This window comes from Calliphora vicina, chromosome 2, assembly GCF_958450345.1.
Source record: "Calliphora vicina chromosome 2, idCalVici1.1, whole genome shotgun sequence".
Classification (NCBI taxonomy): Eukaryota; Metazoa; Arthropoda; class Insecta; order Diptera; family Calliphoridae; genus Calliphora; species Calliphora vicina.
In genome coordinates, this window is record NC_088781.1 from 11,952,069 (window position 1) to 11,972,538 (window position 20,470).

The window sequence follows — 20,470 nt, forward strand, 5'->3', positions numbered from 1 at the left end:
TTTCTACATATCTGCAGAGTGCCGCTCATGCCCAAAAGAAACGTACCCAGGAACTAGAAGAATATCAAATTATTTTAGAAGAAATCGAGTTGTGGATTAAAGAAGTTACCCAAGAACTCAAGAACTTGGAAATAACTCCCGATAGTCCCCAAGACGAACCCACACTCAAAGCTCAAGTGGAAAAGAGTCAACACTTATTGCGTACTTTGAAAGAGCGACAACAATCCCTGGAAGATTTGGTGGAGAAAACAAAACCTTTATTGGCCCATGATGATGTTGCCGAACTAGCTAATACCTTAATCGAACAACTACAATATGTCATAGTCATACTAAGAGAACAAATAACTGTGGCCACCAAACGCATATACACCATCGAAACCAGAATCGTGGAAATAAGACGCACTAAGCAAGAGGAAGAACAGCGTAAGAGAATTTTAGCCGAGCAACAAATACAGCCACCCACTCATAAGCCAGAGGAATCTATGGAATCGAATGCTAGCACTGTAGACTCTAGCTCTATGCCTGAAGAAGAGGAAGAAGTTCCACAGGCAGCTTATACCGTAGAGACCCAAACTTCAGCAAGTTTGGAAGCAGCTAAAGAAGAGCCCAAGGAATACGTTACCGTGGAAGCCCAAACAAGTTTCCCAACAACTGTTCACGCTCCAGTGGAAACAGTCGAAATGTCCATGCAAACTCAGAAGGTTGTGAAACCCACTGAAAATATAACAATTACCCAGATTCACAAACAAGACGGAGAAAAACTTATACAAATTGATACCGTGCCAAATGTTGAAGTGCCTGAAATTCCCGAAAATGTGGAAATTGAGGCTCGTTATCATCAAAAGCCCCAAATGGATGTTGAAAGATCTACCGAGTTAATACTCAAGAATGTGCCCGAAGTTTTCGAAACTACTTTCGTAGAGCCTGATGAAACCACTACCGAAGTTGTAGTGGGAGCAGATGGTACCAAACACATTATCTTAAAGAAGGTTACCCGTACACGCCAACAAATTGTTCAACAGCAACAAGTCTCTTCCATTGATACAGTTACTGATGCCGATGGCAATATTCAGGTGCGATCAACTGATCAGGTAAATCTTGAAAATATACAGACTGTTGAAAAGACTGGAGATGACAAAACTGGTTACACCACTGTAGTCACTCAACAAAGTAGAGGTACTTTGGTAGATGGTTCCAATCCGGAAACTGTCATAATCCAAGAATTTGAAACGCCTACAGTTGTAGAGAAATATGAGGAGCTGCATTCCCCTGATGTCGAAATGCAAGGTGTACCTTTGCATGAAGGTGATGTAGCCTATTTGGATCCACAGAACTTGGGCCTCATCGAAGGCAGTACCCAGGGCAGTATAAGAGCTGTTGTACAACAAGTTACACGCAGAGTTATACGTAAAACACGTAAAATCATTAAGCGTATTGTTGTAATTGATGGCGTAGAACATGTTACGGAAGAAATTGTTGAAGAACCGGAAGAAATCGAAGTTAACGAAGAGCAAATGGCCCCCGAAATTAGTGTTAACATTGTACGTACTGTCAATGGTAAAGTGGTAAGCGAAGAGGAGTACGAACGTCTTATGCAACAACCCAGTGTTGTTGTACAGGAAATATCAACAGATATAACCGATGGTTCCCGCACAACTCCCTTACAGGTATTTAATATTGATTCTACCACTTTGACCACAACAACCACAGAACACGAAACACAACAGCAACAACAACAGCCAAAACAAACAACAGAAACTTCCGAACGCCCAACTCAAGCACAAGTAGAAATTGTTGACTTACCTGCACATAAAGTAGAAATTGAACAAGTTGAAATTGACACTGTAGTAAAGACACCAACTGCCGATGTCGACTCAACAAAATCCGATGCCATTGTTTCAGTTCTAACAATTGAAAAGGAGGAACCTAAAGTTGAAGACCTCCAAGAAATATGGCCTGTACAACATCACTTACAGCCAACCGATATTGAATTTTCGAAACATACTGAATCAGTTGCCCAATCAGTTGTGCATACTCCACAATTACCAGAACCAATTTGGCCTCTAAATGACGAAACTGGTTATTCTGTTAATTTAGATAAATATGAGTTTGAGAAACATATCCAGCCACAACCCACAGAAACTTTAACAGTTGCTGAAGAACTAACCACTGAAGATGAGCAACCCAAAACCTTTACAATTACACCAATCGAGGCAGAAGAAATTGTTTCTACCAAGTCTGAATTGGAAACAGTATTAACCCCTGATGTCTCTGAAGATGTGAAAGAAGAAATTGTCTCTTTTAAGCCAGAAACTAAAACAGTATTAACCCCTGAGGAAACTAAAGAAGAAATTGTCTCCACTAAGCCAGAAATTGAAACAGTTACAGAAGCAATTGTGCAAGAAATAAAAACATCTGAAGAACCTCAAATAAAGGATTCTGCAATCGAACCAACTGACAAGCTAACTAAAGATACCGAAGAGACATATTTAACTGAGGCTACATCTGAACAACCTGAAAAGTCCACAATAACAATTGTTAAGACCACAACAGACACAACTTCTACTTCCGATATGGAAAAACCTATAATGGAAAGTGAAAAGGCAGCTCAAGCTTCTTCTGAACAACCTGAAAACACCCAAACAGGCGCTGAGAAAAAACCCGAAAATGCCACAATAACAATTGTAAAGACCACAACCGAAACAACTTTGCCCGGCATAGATAGACCTGTAACGGAAAGTGAAGAATTTTCGCATCATCTCTCCAAACATGTTACTCCCACAGAAGAACCTACTGATGTCTCTCTAATTAGCACATCTAGTGAAGATATTCTCATTGGAGAACCGCCAAAAGAAAAGACAAAATTGGATATCAAAGCCACCACGCAGCTTTTTATTTCAGGCGAAGCTACTGCATCTCCTGTAACAATGACAGCACCATCTATTGAAGGTAATGGATCCAGCGTTCTTAAGGTAACCATGCCTGAGTCTGAAGTCTCTGACTTAACTCACGCTCTATCAAAAATGTCTTTGACCATCGTTGAGACTGCTACCACTGTAGAGCCAGTTGTTGAATCTGAACGTGATACCAAACGAAGTAAAAAGAAAAAGAAGATAAAAGATCCAACACCAGCTGTTGTTGAACCACAACCAATTGAGCATTTAATTCAAAGTGAAGAACAATCAGCGGTCTCTGAAGTTCCTCACGCACAAGAAGGAGTTGTAGCTCCCATAGAAGAAGTTGTAGCTCCCATCGAAGAAGTTGCTACACAAGAATTGAAAGAACCTATAACACAGCTTGAGGAAAGCTCGGCAGTTTCTGATATTGGCTATGAACCAGAAGATAAAACTATTGACGAAGAACATGAAGCTGAAGAACCCAAGGTGAAAAAACTCAGTAAGAAGAAACAACCCTTAAAGGTTATGGATGAAGACGATACCCACATGGCATTATCCTCCTTAGAACTTGATGATAGCAAATCTTCCGAAAGTTTAAAATCTGAAGGAAAAATAATGCACGAAACAATGTTGGAAATTAAGCCAGACAGTGAAGTATCCAGTATTTCTGTGGACGAATCAGTTAAAATTCTTGAAGAAGCTATTGTGACCTCAGACTCTGAATCACCTAGAGAGACACTCAAAGAAATAGTTAAACCAGTAGATATTATGGAATTGTCTTATGTAAAGGATGAAGAACAGCAAACAACACCACGCCAAGAACCCCAAGAGGAAAAAGTAGAAAAGCCATTGGAACTCGAGGTAAAGGAAGTTCAAACATCACCACAGCATCGTGTGCGTCAAGAGGAAGTATCGATACAAACGACAAACAATAACATTGAAACTGAGTCTCAAACAGTTATTGTAAGTCTAAATGAAACCGAGGTGCAAACAGACTTGGTGGAAGAAACAAAGCCAGCAGAAAATATTGAAGTTCCCACCAATGTTCCCACAACGACTTCAGAAGTTCAAACTGAGGAGATGCTACCTCTGCCAGAGATGTCACACACCTCTAGTCAAACGTTTGTAATCACAACTTTGGAACAAGAACTCCAAACGACACCTCAAGTTTCGCCTTCGCAACAAGAAGTTTTCACAAGTGACATTGTCAATCCACTCGTTAAAGAATTTGTAAGTGATATTACTTTCGATTTGCCCGAAAAACAGATTGAGACTAAGGAACACGCCACTCTAACCGAAAATGTTACAATACAAGATGCTACACCACAAGAAGTTACAGATGTGCCTACACAGACTTCACTGGTTGAAATAACTCCATCAGAGCAAAAGGATCAACAAACTTCCACCATAGAGTTTTTGCTAACGTCCACAACAGATACACAAACCTCACCCAGAGAAGAAGTTATTGCCGTGAAAGAACCCAGTTTAGAAGATTTCTCAGTCACCTCAACGGAGCCTTACGAATTGGAAATACAAACTACTGTTACCATACCTCCAGAGTCAGATGATTCTGAAAGCCAACCTATTGTGTACGAACATATCCAAACTATTGAACATCCCAAGACTAAAGAATCAAAGGATGATGAAACAAATGTTTGTGTCCACTTGGAGTTCGGTGAGGATAAGACAATTGAACCGATTGTTACAGTGCAACCTGCAGAAAAGAAACCCCAGTCGGTGCAACTTCAAATTACCAAAACAACCGTAACCGAAGAATTCCCCAATTTACCAGCTCATGTCAGCGAACAGAGTAAGGTCAGCATTTCTTCTCAGCAAAGCTCTAAACCACGTAGTCGACCAACTTCTACCGTTACAATCGAGGAAGTCACATCACCTACTGAAGAATATGCCGTCCCCATAACACCAGGTCCTGATAATATTCAATCAGATGATAACAACGAAAGTATTTGGATAAATGCTGCTTCCTTTGTACCCAGATATCAATCTGTGAAGGATGTTTCTCAGGCTTTGATCATGTCGGAAAGCCTACTGCATTATCCTGGTCAACAAACCATCATAATCGATAGACCTGACATTTGGTCCAAGACCAAGCAATCCATTGGTGGTAGAATCGTACAGAAAAAGGAAACCGAAATTCAACCAACATCCCTTAGCAATGTCTTGCATTTAGCTACACTCTCACATCAAATTCAAGAAATTCCAACTGAGCAAAGAGTCGAAGATGTAAATGACAGTTTGAATGAGTTAGAGAAGGCTGTTTCCAGCGGCGACGAATTAAGAATACAAACAACTGTTATTACGGTAATTGAAAAGATCTCAACTTGGTTGGAGACCATTGAGTATCGTGTGTATTTAATTAGACAACAAACCAATGATGGTCCTTCCGAGGAAAAACTTAAGAGTTACAATGATCTAAACGATGAGTTGAATACTATTGGTCAAAGCGTAAACCATTTGGAAGGCCATTTGGCCAACTCAAACACCATCAACCAGCCAGAAGTACAGCAATGTTTAGACACTCTTAAAATGCACATTAGCGCGGTCGAGGAAAAAACACAAGACAACCAAAAGCAAGATGTTAAGGATCTCGAAAAATGGAATAACTTTTTGGTGTTGGTACATCGTATTTCAGGTCTTCTGGATGATCTGCAAGAACGTTACGATGTTATTGTTAACCATGACAGTACTTTGAATCAAAAACTTACATCTTTGGAAGAGTTGGAATTGCAAAACAATGACACAATTGTACAGATCTCACAACTTATGTTAAATGCTAGAGCCTTGCAAAGAGATTTCCCTGGCAAAAAGGTACCACAAGATATATACACTGCCTACGAGTCTTGTCGCAATATAAACAACAGCATTATTGCCGAACGTGATAGACTATTGCAATTGCAAGCCTTGGCAGATGAATATGAACAAACATTAAAGGAATTCACCAATATTACAGTCTTGGCTGATAAATTGGTCGAAGGTCCCATAATATCCAGCACTTTGGAACAATTGAACAATGAAGTGCAAAAGCATCGCAAATTCTTTGTTAATCTCAGTCATTGCCGTGCCATGCTAGAATCGTTGGAGGAGAATATAGACAGTGAAACCAGAGAAAAACATTCAGAATTACACAAAGAGCTATACAATAGAGCTAACATTCTATTGGAAAAGGCTTCTGAAAGATCGTCTAAACTGGTTCAAGCTGCCTCAAGATGGACTGTTCTAGAGAAAGGCATGAAGGATGAACAACAATGGTTACAAGTTGCCCAGCAAAGAGTGCCAGACCTATCAGCTGTAACATCAGCCGATTACGATCAATACACCACGCTCTATCAATCTCTTAGCCAGGATATTTCTCACCACTATGTTAAAATGACCAATCTGTCAAATATTGCCAATAAACTACAAGACCTGGTACAAGCTCCCAATTTGGTTGAAGAGACAAATGATGCTCTAATTGTCCTGTTGAAATTGCGCGAAGAAGTGTCAGTTTATTTGCACCGCCTTCTCGTCTTTAAGGATATTTGGACACAATATGTCAATCAAACCGACAAAATGGAAACTTTCGTCAGAGACAGCGAAAAAGAACTGAAAATGATACAAATACCTGAATATCCTTTGGAACAACCTATCGAACACATGCGTCAATTCTGGGAAATTAAAGCTCAATTTGAAATGCACAATAATATACGCACGGATGCGGGTAATACATTTGAGAAATCCCTGCATGTAATACCTCTGGCTGACGAAATGTTACAGAGACAGTTCCATGCTCAACTCGAGGACAGATGTAATGCCGTAGCTGAAAACATTGAAAGTATCCAAAATAAGATCGTAAGATCATTATCCTCGGAGGATGTAGCACCAGCTGATAAATTGAAATTGATTGAACGTGAACTACAGGAAATCTATTTGACCATGACCAGCATGAAAGGTGTTATCAAGAACGATGAAGAACTTTGTCTGTACATAGAGCGCATACAGGTGCTAAGAACTCGTGTTGGTTTTATAGGCAATGAATTGGGCCGTATCGGTTTGCAAGAGCCCGCCATTGAGCCCGAAAAAGTAGGTGAGCTCTTCTCCTTGTCCCACAAAATATCCACACAAATTGCTGAGGAATTGGAAGGCGCCGCTCTTTTGCGACAACAACTCACCGCCATCACAGAGGGCATTTCAAATTTGCGCAAACACCAAGCTAAACTTTCGGTTATTTTGGACGAATGCGAAAGTGCCGAAAAATTGGACAGTGATTCCATTGAGAAGGCCGTTGTCGATTGCCAGACCGTAGGCGAAGAGTTAATTGGTGCTTGGCAAGAAATCATGCGTGCCCGCCAAATGTTACACACCCTGCCAATGCGTCTGAAGATGTCGGTTTCTCCGGTTAAGCTTGAACGTGATATTTCACAACTACAAGATGATCATGCCTTCCTTGAGAGCAAATGTACCAATATTATGACAATATTGCGTAATCGCTTAGCTCTCTGGATGCGCTATGAGAAACAACTAGAGTTGGTGCACAATTCCGTTCAAGAGACCGATTTCATGATGGAGCTTTTGAAGGTACATGGACAAGTTGATTATGAGCGATTACGCAAGGCCACTGAACGTCTAGAGGTGAGTTTTTTTTTGAAACTAATAATTTAGAAAAATTAAGAATTTTTTGTATAATTTTACACGAGTACTTAGTTAAACTAAATACGTTTTACTTATAAACTGTTATATCTTTACCCTATCAACTGGATTGAATCGCTAAAAACCCTTATAATGTGCGGGACTAGATCACAACGAAATTCAGTAAAAACATTTTTTACCATTGAAATTTATGGTGCAGGTCCCATAGTATTTATCATTTACCTTGATTTAATTGATGGTTTTTCCCGTACAAAAATAATGCTCCTCAAGCTATTTTCTCCTCAAGTCACGCGGAGGTCTGCTATCAATGGCTGTCAAACACAAACAACTGTCTGTAGACAGAAGCCCTTTCACTTAAGAGGCGGGAATTTCAAGAAGTTTGAAATTAAAATTGTATAAATAAAAATCTATCAAAAACTTGTTTTCCACAAAATCTAAATTTTCATAAAAAAAATTCCGCAAAAAAAAAACAAAACAGACAATCGAAAAATTTAAATTTCCAAAAAACAGGATTTTAATAAAAAAAAAAAATGCCCCTTGCCGTAACGTTTGGTTACCGCTAGCCATCGTTATTCCTAAAATACCCTTTCAACTCAACTGCCGTTACCGTTAGTAATCGAAAATATCTTTACCTCCCAAATACCGTTGCCGTTATTCTAGAAACAATTTAAAATTATGAAAATTCTAAAAAAATGTATGCTACCGTTACTGCTAAGCCTCCGTTATTCCTAAACTCAAACTACCATTACTTTTAAAATACCGTTATTCACTTCAACTACAGTTACCGAAGTAATCGAAAATGTCGTTACCTCTAAAATATCGTTACCGTTACAAACTGTTTTAAATTATGAAAATACAAACGGCCGAAATTTCCGTTATCAATAAAATATCGTTACCAATATAACAGGAAGTACAATTACCGCTAAAATACGGTTAGCGAAATAAGCTAAAATACCGCTACCGTAATATTATAAATTAACGTTGTCTTCTGACTGATTTTTCAGAAATTCTTTCTAGTTTGTCAAAAAAAACCGAATATTCATCAAAAGAACTAATTTCTCACAAAAAATAACAAATTAAAAAAATCCCAATTTCATAAAAAAAAAAAAACAAAATTTAACACACAAAACGGCGAAATAATGGTATTTTCATACCAAAGTGAAATGGATATAAGATTGGGAACAGTACTCCAACTTGTTTAGAAACAGATTTATGGTATTAATCAAATTAATATTTCTTTCTTATCAAATGTTGAAGTCTTGATTGAATAGTTTGAACTGAAAAGAATCCTGGTTATTTCCACACTCGTTAGAATAAGAAAGAGTTGGAATTTCCCAATACTGTTTTGAAAAACTGGGAAGTTTACAATTGAAAGTGAAAATTTGTTTTCGTTTTTAACCTTTATTTAAATATATTTTGAATTCGAGTAGTAGTACCTGTGACAAGCCAAACAAACATGTTTTTGTTTACAAAACTTGGCTGTCAAAAATAAATATTGTGTTTTTCGCCAATTTGTGTCGTCTACCTGTTTTGGCGTTTTCGTTATTGATTGTTGTCTTCTTAATGACCGCGATTTGTTTGTTTGTAATACAACAAACCCAAAATAATAAATAACATTTGAAACTTAAGGCGCTAAATATTTCTGATAAGAGAATGAAAACATAAACACAACAATTAAATCTAAACGAAATAGTTTTACGGCTATTTAAAGATTTTCAGATATGAGTGGTATGCCGGTAATTAAGTCACATATTACAAATAAATTAGTTAATTACATTTGAAGAGAAACAAAATAAGAGTAATAGAAAAAAACAAAACGAAAGCAAACACTACAAAGAAGGGCTAGTAGGTAGCTAGCTAGATAGATAGATACCTTTTTAAGAGCCACTAGCTTCCAGACATAACGTCATACTTTTAGGTACAATTTTCAACACACATGTTTGTAAGTATCTATGTATGTTTAGACATATGAATGTGTGTAATTGTTGTAAATGGCTAGCTGGCTGGCTGGCCAACCATAGAATCCCTATAAGTACTTGTGACCATTTTAAGAAATGAAGTAATAGTTTTTCGCTACTCGTGCTAAAAAGTACGCACCGCTACACCTCGTTTCTTAATTATAATTATTTTCACATAGTTTTTTACGAATGTACTTTAAATAAGTGGACCTAGATTATTGAGCTTTAGTGTTGGAATGTTAAACGCATTTTTAATAAACAAATTTTCTCTTATTTAGCCAGAGAGTTTAACTGATAACGGTTCTTAACTAAATGCTACAAAAATAACACAATTAAAACTAAAAAGAGAGCGACACAAACCAACACAAACATAAACTTTTTTAATTGAATGAGCTAAAAGAGCAATAAGAAAAGGTTTTAGTAAATTGAAAACTATTAATAAAAACGGACGTGTTTAACAAAACGGAAGCTAAAATATACAAAAACAAATCCAAAAATTAAAGTGTTTATTAAGTACTCGTGTTAAAAAGTGTTTTTGAATAAATAATTTAAACTAAAATAATAAAATTTTAATTTCCTTAAAAAGGGACTCGCTGGTGATTTACAAAATCGCGAGACTTTGTTAGACGATTTACAGACGTCTGCAAAACCCTTAATCGAAACTTGTGATTTACAAATTGTGGAACAAATTGAATCGGCTGTCCAAGAAGCTGTAGTGGCCTGGAATGATACCTCCGACAATTTGCAAACGTTGTGTGAACGTTATCAACGTGCTGTAGAGCTTTGGCACAAATATCGCAACGCTTCAGCCCAAGTTAAAAACTACATTGAACAACAAATGGATACTGTAAAGACCTTCAACAAGCCCTTGGATTCCCTGCAACATGCCAAGGTAAGTGAATAACAAAAAAAAAACTAAATTAAAACAATAAGGGCTCAATGAAAGGAAGTGATGTGAAAATGTTTTAATTTTTACTAAAAAAAACGTTGGTGATAAGAACATCATCATTGAATTAAACAAAAAAAAACCTTTAATATGAACTCTTTTAAAGTGTCGTTTTGTTTACAGTAAAGCTTATCTGTTATAAATGAATAAATAAGTTCACAAGTCCATAAAACAGCATCAAAAGATGTGGTTCTTTAAGATACCCATAAATTCCTTTAATGATAAAAACATATGTATGTACTCATAGGTCTTTTGTTATGGGGTAACCAATCTCTTAAAATTTAAATAAATAGTTCAAATTTAATCAGTTTAATAATGAATTTTTAAATGTATAAATGATGAGAAATTTTTAAATTATTTACAAATAAGATCTTAAACCTTAAAAGCTGTTGGTTTTTGGCCAATTTTGACTAGAAACATTAAATCTGACAAGTTTAGGAATATTTCTAAAGAATTCATTTAACAGTTTTATTAAGAAATCTAGTCGTTTAAATTTATTATTAAGCTACGTATACACGGTTGTCATATTGTCAGAAAATGTTCAATAAATGGTTCCTGACAATCTGACAACCGTGTATACGTAGCTTTAGAATGATAATTCGAAAAGTATTCCAAAATAAACATTTACACGATCTATGTCAAAAGTTAAAATGTAAATTAAAGAGGAGTTAAGCTTAGTTTAAAGAGACATAAATGTATAGGGCCCTATAGTGGACTTAATTTATCTCCTAAAGTGTGAAAAGCTATACAAATGTGAACCGATTTTAAAGATTTTGAATTCCATTTAGAATGATGAATAATAGAAGATATTAGTTTGAAAATCACTAAATCATCAAAAATTAAAATTCACAGAATAATAGATTTCAAAGTGCATTGCAACGACGTATATAAGTTGGACCTAAAATTGGTCAAAATCGGAAAAAATATTTGTTAACCCGATTTTTTTTCACCAAATTTTTTTTTTTTTCAATAATAAATTAAAAAAAAATTTAAAAACAAATTAAAAAACTGTTAACAAAATTTAAATTTTATTTACCTAAAAATATTTAAAATTTGTATTTTAAAGTATAATTTGTTGAAGGGTATATAAAATTGTTTGTCTCTGATTTTCTTAATATATGTATAATTTAATTGAAACATTGCTAAATATTACAAAGTTATTTTTAGTAAAGATAAGCCAGTTTGTACAGAAAATATATAATTTACTTTTTTGTATTCTTTTAACAAAATTATTCTATGAATTTTTAATTCATTTAATTTGTTATATATTTTTAAATAGAAGACACAACTACCTTTACATTGATATACAATATACAAATTAGACATATTTACTTCATATATTTCAGTTTTAAAATTGTAGAGCGCCAAAGCAACGATTTGGTTTTTTTGGCTTTCTTTAACAAACTTGTTTTATGAGTTTTGAATTATTTTAATTATTTATACATTTTAGAAGAGAAGTCACAATTACCTTTACATTGATATATAATATGTCTACTATATGCTTTTTAACTTGTGATATTGGAGAGCGTCAAAGCAACAATACCTCACAATTTCATTTACTTCTTTTTCTTTTAACAAAACTCTTTTTATGAATTTTGAATTCTTTAATATTTTTATACATTTTTCAAAAGATGACACAATTTGTTTTACATTCATATATAATATGTTTACTTCACCTTTTCCACTTGTCAAATTGGTAAAGTAACAATCTTGCTCAGGGAAACTTACTCAATCACTAAATTGCAGAGAATAAAGCTTTCAAATAACGGCTCTCTTAGTAATTTAATTAAACTCGAAATTGTGTTAATAGAAATATTTTACATTTGTATAACATCTCAGAACCAATATAAGGCCGCCTTGGATATTTTAATAGGCGCTGGCCTATCTGTTCAGCGAATCTGTTCAGCTTTGAGTATTAAATTGAAATCTATTTGCCAAATAATTAAAATTAATTGATAAATTCATGTGATTTAATTTAAAACAATTGACACAAATTTTCCACCAGATATTAAGTGTAAAAATCATAGCCAAAGGATTAAATATCTTGAAAAAAATATACTGAAGCCATAACTTTTCACATTATCGACATTTCTTGAAAATACTGCACCATTTCTGTAGTGTTCCCAAGATGTGTCAGTTTCAACTACACAATTATTAAAAATTCATTATGCGGCCAACTTTATATCGCAATAAAATATGTATTTATAAATCAGTTAAAATTTTAACTGGTTTATTTTATTAAATAGCTGGTTGACCGCCCCTGCTTCGCCCGGTGGCATTTACTAATGTTAGTTCTCAACATACACCTGCCTGTTCTTATTTATTTGCAAATAAAATATATAAATTTGTACTGCATACTTTAGGTAGCTTTTTTATTACAGTTGACTGGACTGCAAAAAAAGAATTTCCGAGTTTTACCCCGAATTTTTGAATTTTTTTTCTTTACAAACCACCTCCTGAAAATTTCGAATCGAATAAAAAAAAATCAGCCAAATCGCTCCAGCCGTTCTCACGTGATGACATTACATACATGGACCATTTCATTTATATATATATATAGATAATCAGGGTTATTCCTGATCTCAGTACCTGTTCACACTACATATTATTATATTTTGAATGTTTTAACCATAGAAAAATGCACATAGAGGAAACTTGAATTTGTTTTTTAACTAATCCATGTTCACCACTGAGGTTTTTGACAACTGAGTTAGGTCTTTGACTGGATAGTTTCCGATCGATATGTATTTATCTATGGTTGAATATTTCAACGTTTATTTTTAATCCTCAATTATTTTTATAGAAACGTATTTTAAGAATTACTATGTTATTAGAAAACGCTTTCAACTTTTCTCAAATAAGGCTGAATATTTGTTTCCATTTTTGTCAGATTTCCAGGTTTTAGTAAGAAAAAAATAACAATTTATAACTAAAATTTTAAGTACAAGAAAACATTGCAGCGAATTCTGATCTTTAAAAACTCTAAATTCGAAAACCGCAAAACTTTAAATATCCATAAAAAACCTCATAAAAAAGACCTAAGTGTATAATATCTAAACGAATGTAGTATGTAGTTTCAGTGTCCAAACCTAACAGCCAATATTTACATATACAAATATTTAAAACAATTTACATAAATAAATATTCATATATACATATGTACTGGTATACAAACATTTTAATTCGCTTAAAATACCCAAAAAAAAAACAGAAATCTCAAAAACAATGTTCTTTTCATATATGTAGTATATTTTGTAAAAATAAATTTACTCGTGTTTTTAAAAACATTTATGTATGTAATCCACAAATGTATTATTAGGAGGCATTAATGTAACAATAATGAACAATAGAAAAGTGAACAAAAGAAAAAGTTTTGTACTACTGCGAATTTGATTAACCCTGCATTAGATTTAGTATTGAAATTTTCAATATATTAGTGCTGCACTTAAAACCCGCAGGAGATTCTTATATTACCTATTCCCATTCCAAGGTTTCCAGAAGTTTTTAATTTATTGTTTAACTAAACCTTCTTAAAAGAGCAATGTATTGATTGACCCCATAGTCTAGACTCTAGATCATTGGTAGGCAAATAGAGGCATTTAATTTGTGTGCTTTTTGGGTAAAAAATAAAATATCCACAACAACATCAAGCAACTGAATGAAATGTGTTTATTTTTACGCCCTTTTGTTCACATTCGGGTCGTTTGACGAAAATCATCGTAACCTGAACAATATGAACGCCTACCATGGCTCTAGACAATAGTCAGCTGGACTATCAATCTAAGGGTTGCGCGTTCGATTCCCGCCAAACACTCTCTAGGTTTATCTGCAGACAAACCAAAAGGCTTCGCTGTTTGTGTTTGTTTAAAACAAACCCATTTTAATATTTTGCCTTACAATTTTTATGAAATCCCCTATGATGTCATAGGTATTTCGAATTTATACCAAACTAAATAAAAATCAAAATCATTTCCTTTCAAGTAGATTTTTTTGTTATATCACATCCTCTATGATGAAATAACCATATCGCTCAAGTTATAGTAGAAAATTTACAAAAAAATTCAAACATTCATTCAATGTTTGCTACATAGCAAAGAGAGACGGACAGCGAATAGGAGTGCATGTCCCATAAAAATAAGAAAAATCGATAATTTAATTAAATATTATTGGAATTGTGGTATGAGAAGCAGCTGTCACAACGTGTGCGAGTGCTAGTTTTAAAACTTAATCAAATACAGTGAAATATTTATTCATTTATTTGTTAATTAAATCAAACGACAAAAAAATTGAAAATGAAATGAAATGAAAGACTCGCTGCCAACACAAAATATAGAACTTTCACTTTCAACACAATAACTGCAATTTATTTTTAGTGATATGAATGAACTAAATTCCTAGCCATGTTCTCGTAATTTGCTAAAATTAGCAATTTACTTGCAAATGGCATTTGCAGTACTGTGTGCTGTACTGTGCGCATTGTTGATTATTTTGCAACAATTTATTGTTTATTTTTTTTTACTAACTCTTTATTTTTCCCTCTTTTTTTGGTTGCTTTAGACTTGCCAAAATAATTTAAATAGCCAAGATGATAAGCTATTAGAACTGCGTGATATAGTTACAAAAATTGCCTCCGATATCGGTTTAGATGCCTCCAGTTTCATGCAAGGCGAATTAGAGGAGCTGGGCCAACGTCTCGAAAATTGTAAAGAGACCATTACCACATTGGCTCATGTGGCCGAGGTTCAGGAACGTGAACGCAAAGAAGTTGAACAGAACTGCACCGAAGCCAAGGAATACTTTAATAATGTTCGCCAGGTAAGTTTTTAACAAATTTATAATTTTGTTGGTACAATAATTGTTTTTAATTGTTTTCTGGTAATTTTGTTCGTATAGCAATTTGTATTCTAATTAAACTCTAGCTATGATGTTATTTTCCTTGTTGTAAATTAGTATGAATTAAGAAATTTTGCTAGTATTGATTGTTAACTCAAAAAAAAACCCACATAGTTTTGTGAAAATATCCTTGACAGACTGTTAGTTGAGTGTTAATAAAACCAAACACTTCACTTGCGAACATGTGTGTCTTGTATTGTAATAAAGTAAAATTAGCTCAAATTGTTATAACTTTGACACACAAAACACTTTTAATACATGGCTTTGAAAATCCCTGACCTAGCTATGAAAATAAAGTTGTTTTCCTATTTGAAGTTAAGAAAATGTTTATCATTTTTAATAAAATAAAGAGTTTTATAAGAAAATATTTGTGTTTGAGAAATATTCATAGAAACGTATAGAAATGGATAGTTTTATATAGAAATCGAGAGTTGTATATAGAAATTAGTTTTATATTCAATAGTAATCGAGAGTTTTATATAGTAATAGAGAGTTTTATAATGAAATCGAGAGTTTTATATGAAAATTGAGAGTTTTATATAGAAATCGAGATTTTTATTCAGAATTCGAGAATTTTTTATAGAATTCGAGAGTTTTATATAGAAATCTAGAGTTTTATATACAAATTGAGCGTTTTATATTGAATTCAAGAGTTTTAAATATAGTTTTAATAGAATTCGAGAATTTTTTTATAGAATTCGAGTGTTTTATATAGAAATCGAGAGTTTTATATAAAATTCGAGATTTTTATATATAAATTGATCATTTTCATTGATAGATTGAGTTTTATATAGAATTCGAGAATTTTATATAGAAAGCGAGAGTTTTATATAGAAATCGACAATTTTATATAGAATTCGAAAGTTCTATATATAGAATTCGAGAGTTTTATACATAATTCGAGAATTTTATATGGAAATCGAGAGTTTTATATAGAAATCGAGAGTTTTATATAGAATTCGAGAGTTTTATATAGAATTCCTGACTTTAATATTGAATTCGAGAGTTTTATATAGAATTCTAAATATGTTTTATATAGAAATCGAGAGTTTTATATAGAAATCGCTCGTTTAATATTGAATTCGAGAGTTTTATATAGAATTCTAAATAAGTTTTATGTAGAAATCGAGAGCTTTATGTAGGAATCGAGAGTTTTATATAGAATTCGAGTGTTTTATATAGAAATCGAGAGTTTATTTAAAAGGATTCACATTCCTTTCTTTTTACACTTTTTCGCATTAACTAAGTCATTTGGACAACCAAAACGTTCTACATATGCGGACATGTCAAAATTATAATTTGACATAAAATTGTCGCATGCATTATCTGGATTGTACAGTATTTTGCAAATCTATTTTCAAAATTCAGTAGTATTTTACTATGAGAAATATCAAGAAATTCTCTTAATTTTTTTTTCATAAAAAAAGCTTAACAGCTAAATGTTAGAACAAGAACTTCTAAATCCATGATGGTTCCTTTAGTATGTTTGATATTAAAATTTGACGTCAGTGAATATGTTTTCATTAACTGTGTTTAGATACCAATGACCACAGAACACACATCCAAACAAATGGATATGTATGAAAATAACTGCTTCTGGCACACACGACTAATTATTTTGTAGGCTTGTTGGCCTCACCACACTAAACTTTACAACAAAAAAAAAAAACAAATATGAACAAAAAAAAAACCAACAATAATATGAAAGAATATAATTTAAGTTTGTGCGCCACTAGCAGTCGTAGTGCATATCGTATTGATTTAAGTTAAAATTGTGTATGAGGTCATTGTAAGTCTGAAAGTTATTATATATTTGTTTGGAAATAACAGGAAATATACATACTTTTGTAGCCAAGTACTGTTTCAAATAAGGTGTAATATTTTTAGTAGTTATAACTCTTCACAAGAAGCATTTGTTGCATGAACAGTTTGCCAGACAGCAGCTTAACTTTAAAAATATTGTATAAAATTCAATATTGTGTTAATACCATTTTAGGACATTGCCCAGGAATCTCGTTCACCCAAGGAGTGTGAGGAACAATTAACCGTTCTGAGACATCATTTACAAACACTGGCCAATACCGAAGAGCAATTGAAGCAATTACGCGAACGTGACATTAAGTCACCAGCCGAAGAACTACAATCACGCGATGAGACTTCAATTATTGAAGTTTTGGAATTATGGCAAAAGATCTTCCAAGATACGTTCCATGAATACCATCGTCTGTCGGCACGTTTGGTGCGTACGCAGAATAGTGCTGAAGCCTTCCGTTTATGGCGCCAGTATTTGCAACATGTACACTCTTTCCTCTCCAGTGCCATACCTGAAGATTATACAGCCCTCAAGGAACAACAACATTTGTGTGAGATTCATGAAAATCTGATGGTGTCACAGCAAAATGTGTTGGCCACTCATACGGAAACCGAACAACAATCGGAGCCGGAAGTTAGTGAACAGTTTAAACAACTGACCAACATGCACAACGAAACACTTTCACGCATCACCCAACGCAACAGTGAGTTGGAGAAACGTATCAGTATTTGGCGTACCTACAGACAAGATTTAACGGTATTGTTGGAATGGTTGAAGGAACGTGAGAAGGATCGCAATGCTTTGCAATTGAGATACATCCACCTCAAACGTTTGCCACGCCTACGCCAGCGCTTGGATGAACTGATCAATCAAGTGCCTGTGGGTGAACAAATGGCTTCGAAACTCAAAGTTCAACAACAAGAACTTATTAAGTTCTGTGATGATGCCTTAGCTACTTCTGTGCGCATGGAACAAGCCAGCGTAGTGCAACGTGTTACAAATCTTAAGGCTGCTTTGGAAACCTGGTTAGGCTTTTTGAATAAGATTAAAGATCTGGAACACAGTTATGAACAACAATTAACGGAAGTGCAAAATGATTTAGCTGTAGCCCAACAGCTAGTACAAAAGACTGAAGAATCTCTACCCACCACCAACGATGCGATACAGGAATGTTTGGGCCAACTTAGAGCTCAAAGAGTCCAATTATCCAAACATACACCTACCTTGGAAAACTTAAATGTTTTACAAGAGGAACTCAAGGAATGCATCAGCCCCCATGACATGAAAACTATCAGACAAACAATTTGGATTTTATGGCAACAACATGCTGACATTGACTATGAACTTTCCACTCTTATCAACAAAATAGAGGAGAGACTGATGCTGTTGGCAAACTTCAACAATCGCTATGATCGCTTGTCCAAATGGTTGGATAAATTAGAAGAGCGTTTAGAAAGAACTTCCGATATTTCTGCCATGGCAAATCCCGAAGAATTTGCCAAACAATTGGAGAAACAAATAAATACTGAGCTAACACTCAGGGAACGCGACCGTGAATGGTTGCTGGCCTCCGCCCGCGAAATAATGGAACTCTATGCCGACAATAGTACGCACAGCGAATCTGTAAGATCCGAGGTACAAGAAAAATCGGACATGCTCATCGATAGATGGGATCGTGTACGTTACTTGTGCAAACAACGTACAAATAAAATCAATGATTTGAAAATGACTCTGCATAGATTAGAAGAAAGAATTGCCTTACTAAGATCCTGGATGTTTGAGGTAGAATCGGAATTAGGTAAACCTTTAACATTTGATTCCTACACCCCGCCTGTAATTGAAGCCAAACTCAAAGAACATGAGAAAGTACAACGTTCCATCGAACAAAAGAGCAGCAATGTGGGTGAAGTTTTGAACTTGGTAGAAATGTTGCTAAACGATGCCGATACTTGGCGCAGCCATTTGAATACAGCCAATTTGGCTTTGGCCGCCCAAAATCTAGAGCAAAGATGGAAACATGTGTGCAGTCAATCGGCTGAAAGAAAACAACGTATTCTTACAGTTTGGAATATGATACAACAATTGATTAAGATGACCACCGAAAGTAAGACATGGATACAAAATCAGGAATCAGAAATTTCCAATTTGGAAAGAGATCTCGATAAATTAACAAAGGATCAGGTGCAGGAAAGACAGCAATTGGTAGAGCAAAAGCTAAATCAATTGGAAAGTCAACAGGCCAACTTTAATCAATTGAGTCAAACATATGCCAAATTAACCTCCAGTTCAGGCGTTGATCCAGAGAATATACAAAAACTAACTATGCCCACCAAGGTAATGTTAACCAAATGGCGTCAATTCCAACCCAGATGCCATGCCATTACCGATGCCATTAGCAAAGATTTAGCTTTATACAGGAACTTCAAGAAAGCTCAAGATGAAGCGGTTAATGCTTTACAAATCATACAAACAGATGTGGCCAAATTAAACGAAAGTTCTTCCAAAACTGCTGAAGATACTAAGAAAGCTCTTAAACGTATCGAAAGTTTGGAGAGTAAACTACAAAAAGCCGAGCAACAGGTACAAGCTGTAGAACAGCTAGCAACTGAAGCTAAAGGCAAGCTAAGAAAACCAGATGATCTTACCACCATAGTGACCTTAATAACTCAACTTACTACCTTGTGGCGTGAAGTACAAACACGTATAGTGACAACGAAAACGGAATGGCTAACCAAAGCCGTTTCAATGGGTGTGGCTGCCGGCGAAGCTGCCATAACTGCCACCAAAGCAGTAGGCTCTGAAGCCGGTGTCCAAGTTGACACCCTGTCCAAACGCAAATTGCGCAAGGCACCCATGGTAAGGGAAACTTCGATAACTGCCAAAGATGCCTATATCATGGAATTGGAAACTGCCATCAAAGAATGCCAGAGTAACTTGGATGAATTGCAAAAAACCATTTGTGATCGGACACGCAAGCCGGGTCCACAAAAAATGTCCAAACTCTTGGGCAATGCACAATCATCGACAGAGCTGGTCAAACATTTAAGTCAAATGCTTTTAAGTGAATGTAATGCAACCAACAAGGATGCACAAACAGACACCGTGGCAGAGCTAACGCTGCGCTTCGATACTTTGCAATCGCAATGGAAGGCGCGTCAGCAACACGATCAAAATGCAAGGTGAGTTGTCTTGATGATTCTTTATTTTTTTAATAATTTGTGTTGAAATATGAAATTACTGAAAATCTAATAAGTTACTCTACACCAACTTATTCAAAAATATTGTGGGATTACAAAGTAAACCCTAAGAATTATAG

The 20,470-nt window shown here is 34.7% G+C and overlaps 1 protein-coding gene across 13 annotated transcripts in view; it reads left to right on the top strand.

The window, feature by feature from the left end:
• Msp300 (Muscle-specific protein 300 kDa) overlaps positions 1 to 20,470 on the top strand; it is a 204,422-nt gene that overhangs the window by 177,230 nt on the left and 6,722 nt on the right. For all 13 annotated transcript variants that reach the window (XM_065499429.1, XM_065499430.1, XM_065499435.1 and 10 more), the window contains 4 exons: positions 18 to 7,526; positions 10,089 to 10,394; positions 15,006 to 15,263; positions 17,338 to 20,333. In XM_065499429.1, coding sequence (XP_065355501.1) covers positions 18 to 7,526; positions 10,089 to 10,394; positions 15,006 to 15,263; positions 17,338 to 20,333 — 11,069 coding nt within the window. The remainder of the gene's footprint in view (positions 1 to 17; positions 7,527 to 10,088; positions 10,395 to 15,005; positions 15,264 to 17,337; positions 20,334 to 20,470) is intronic.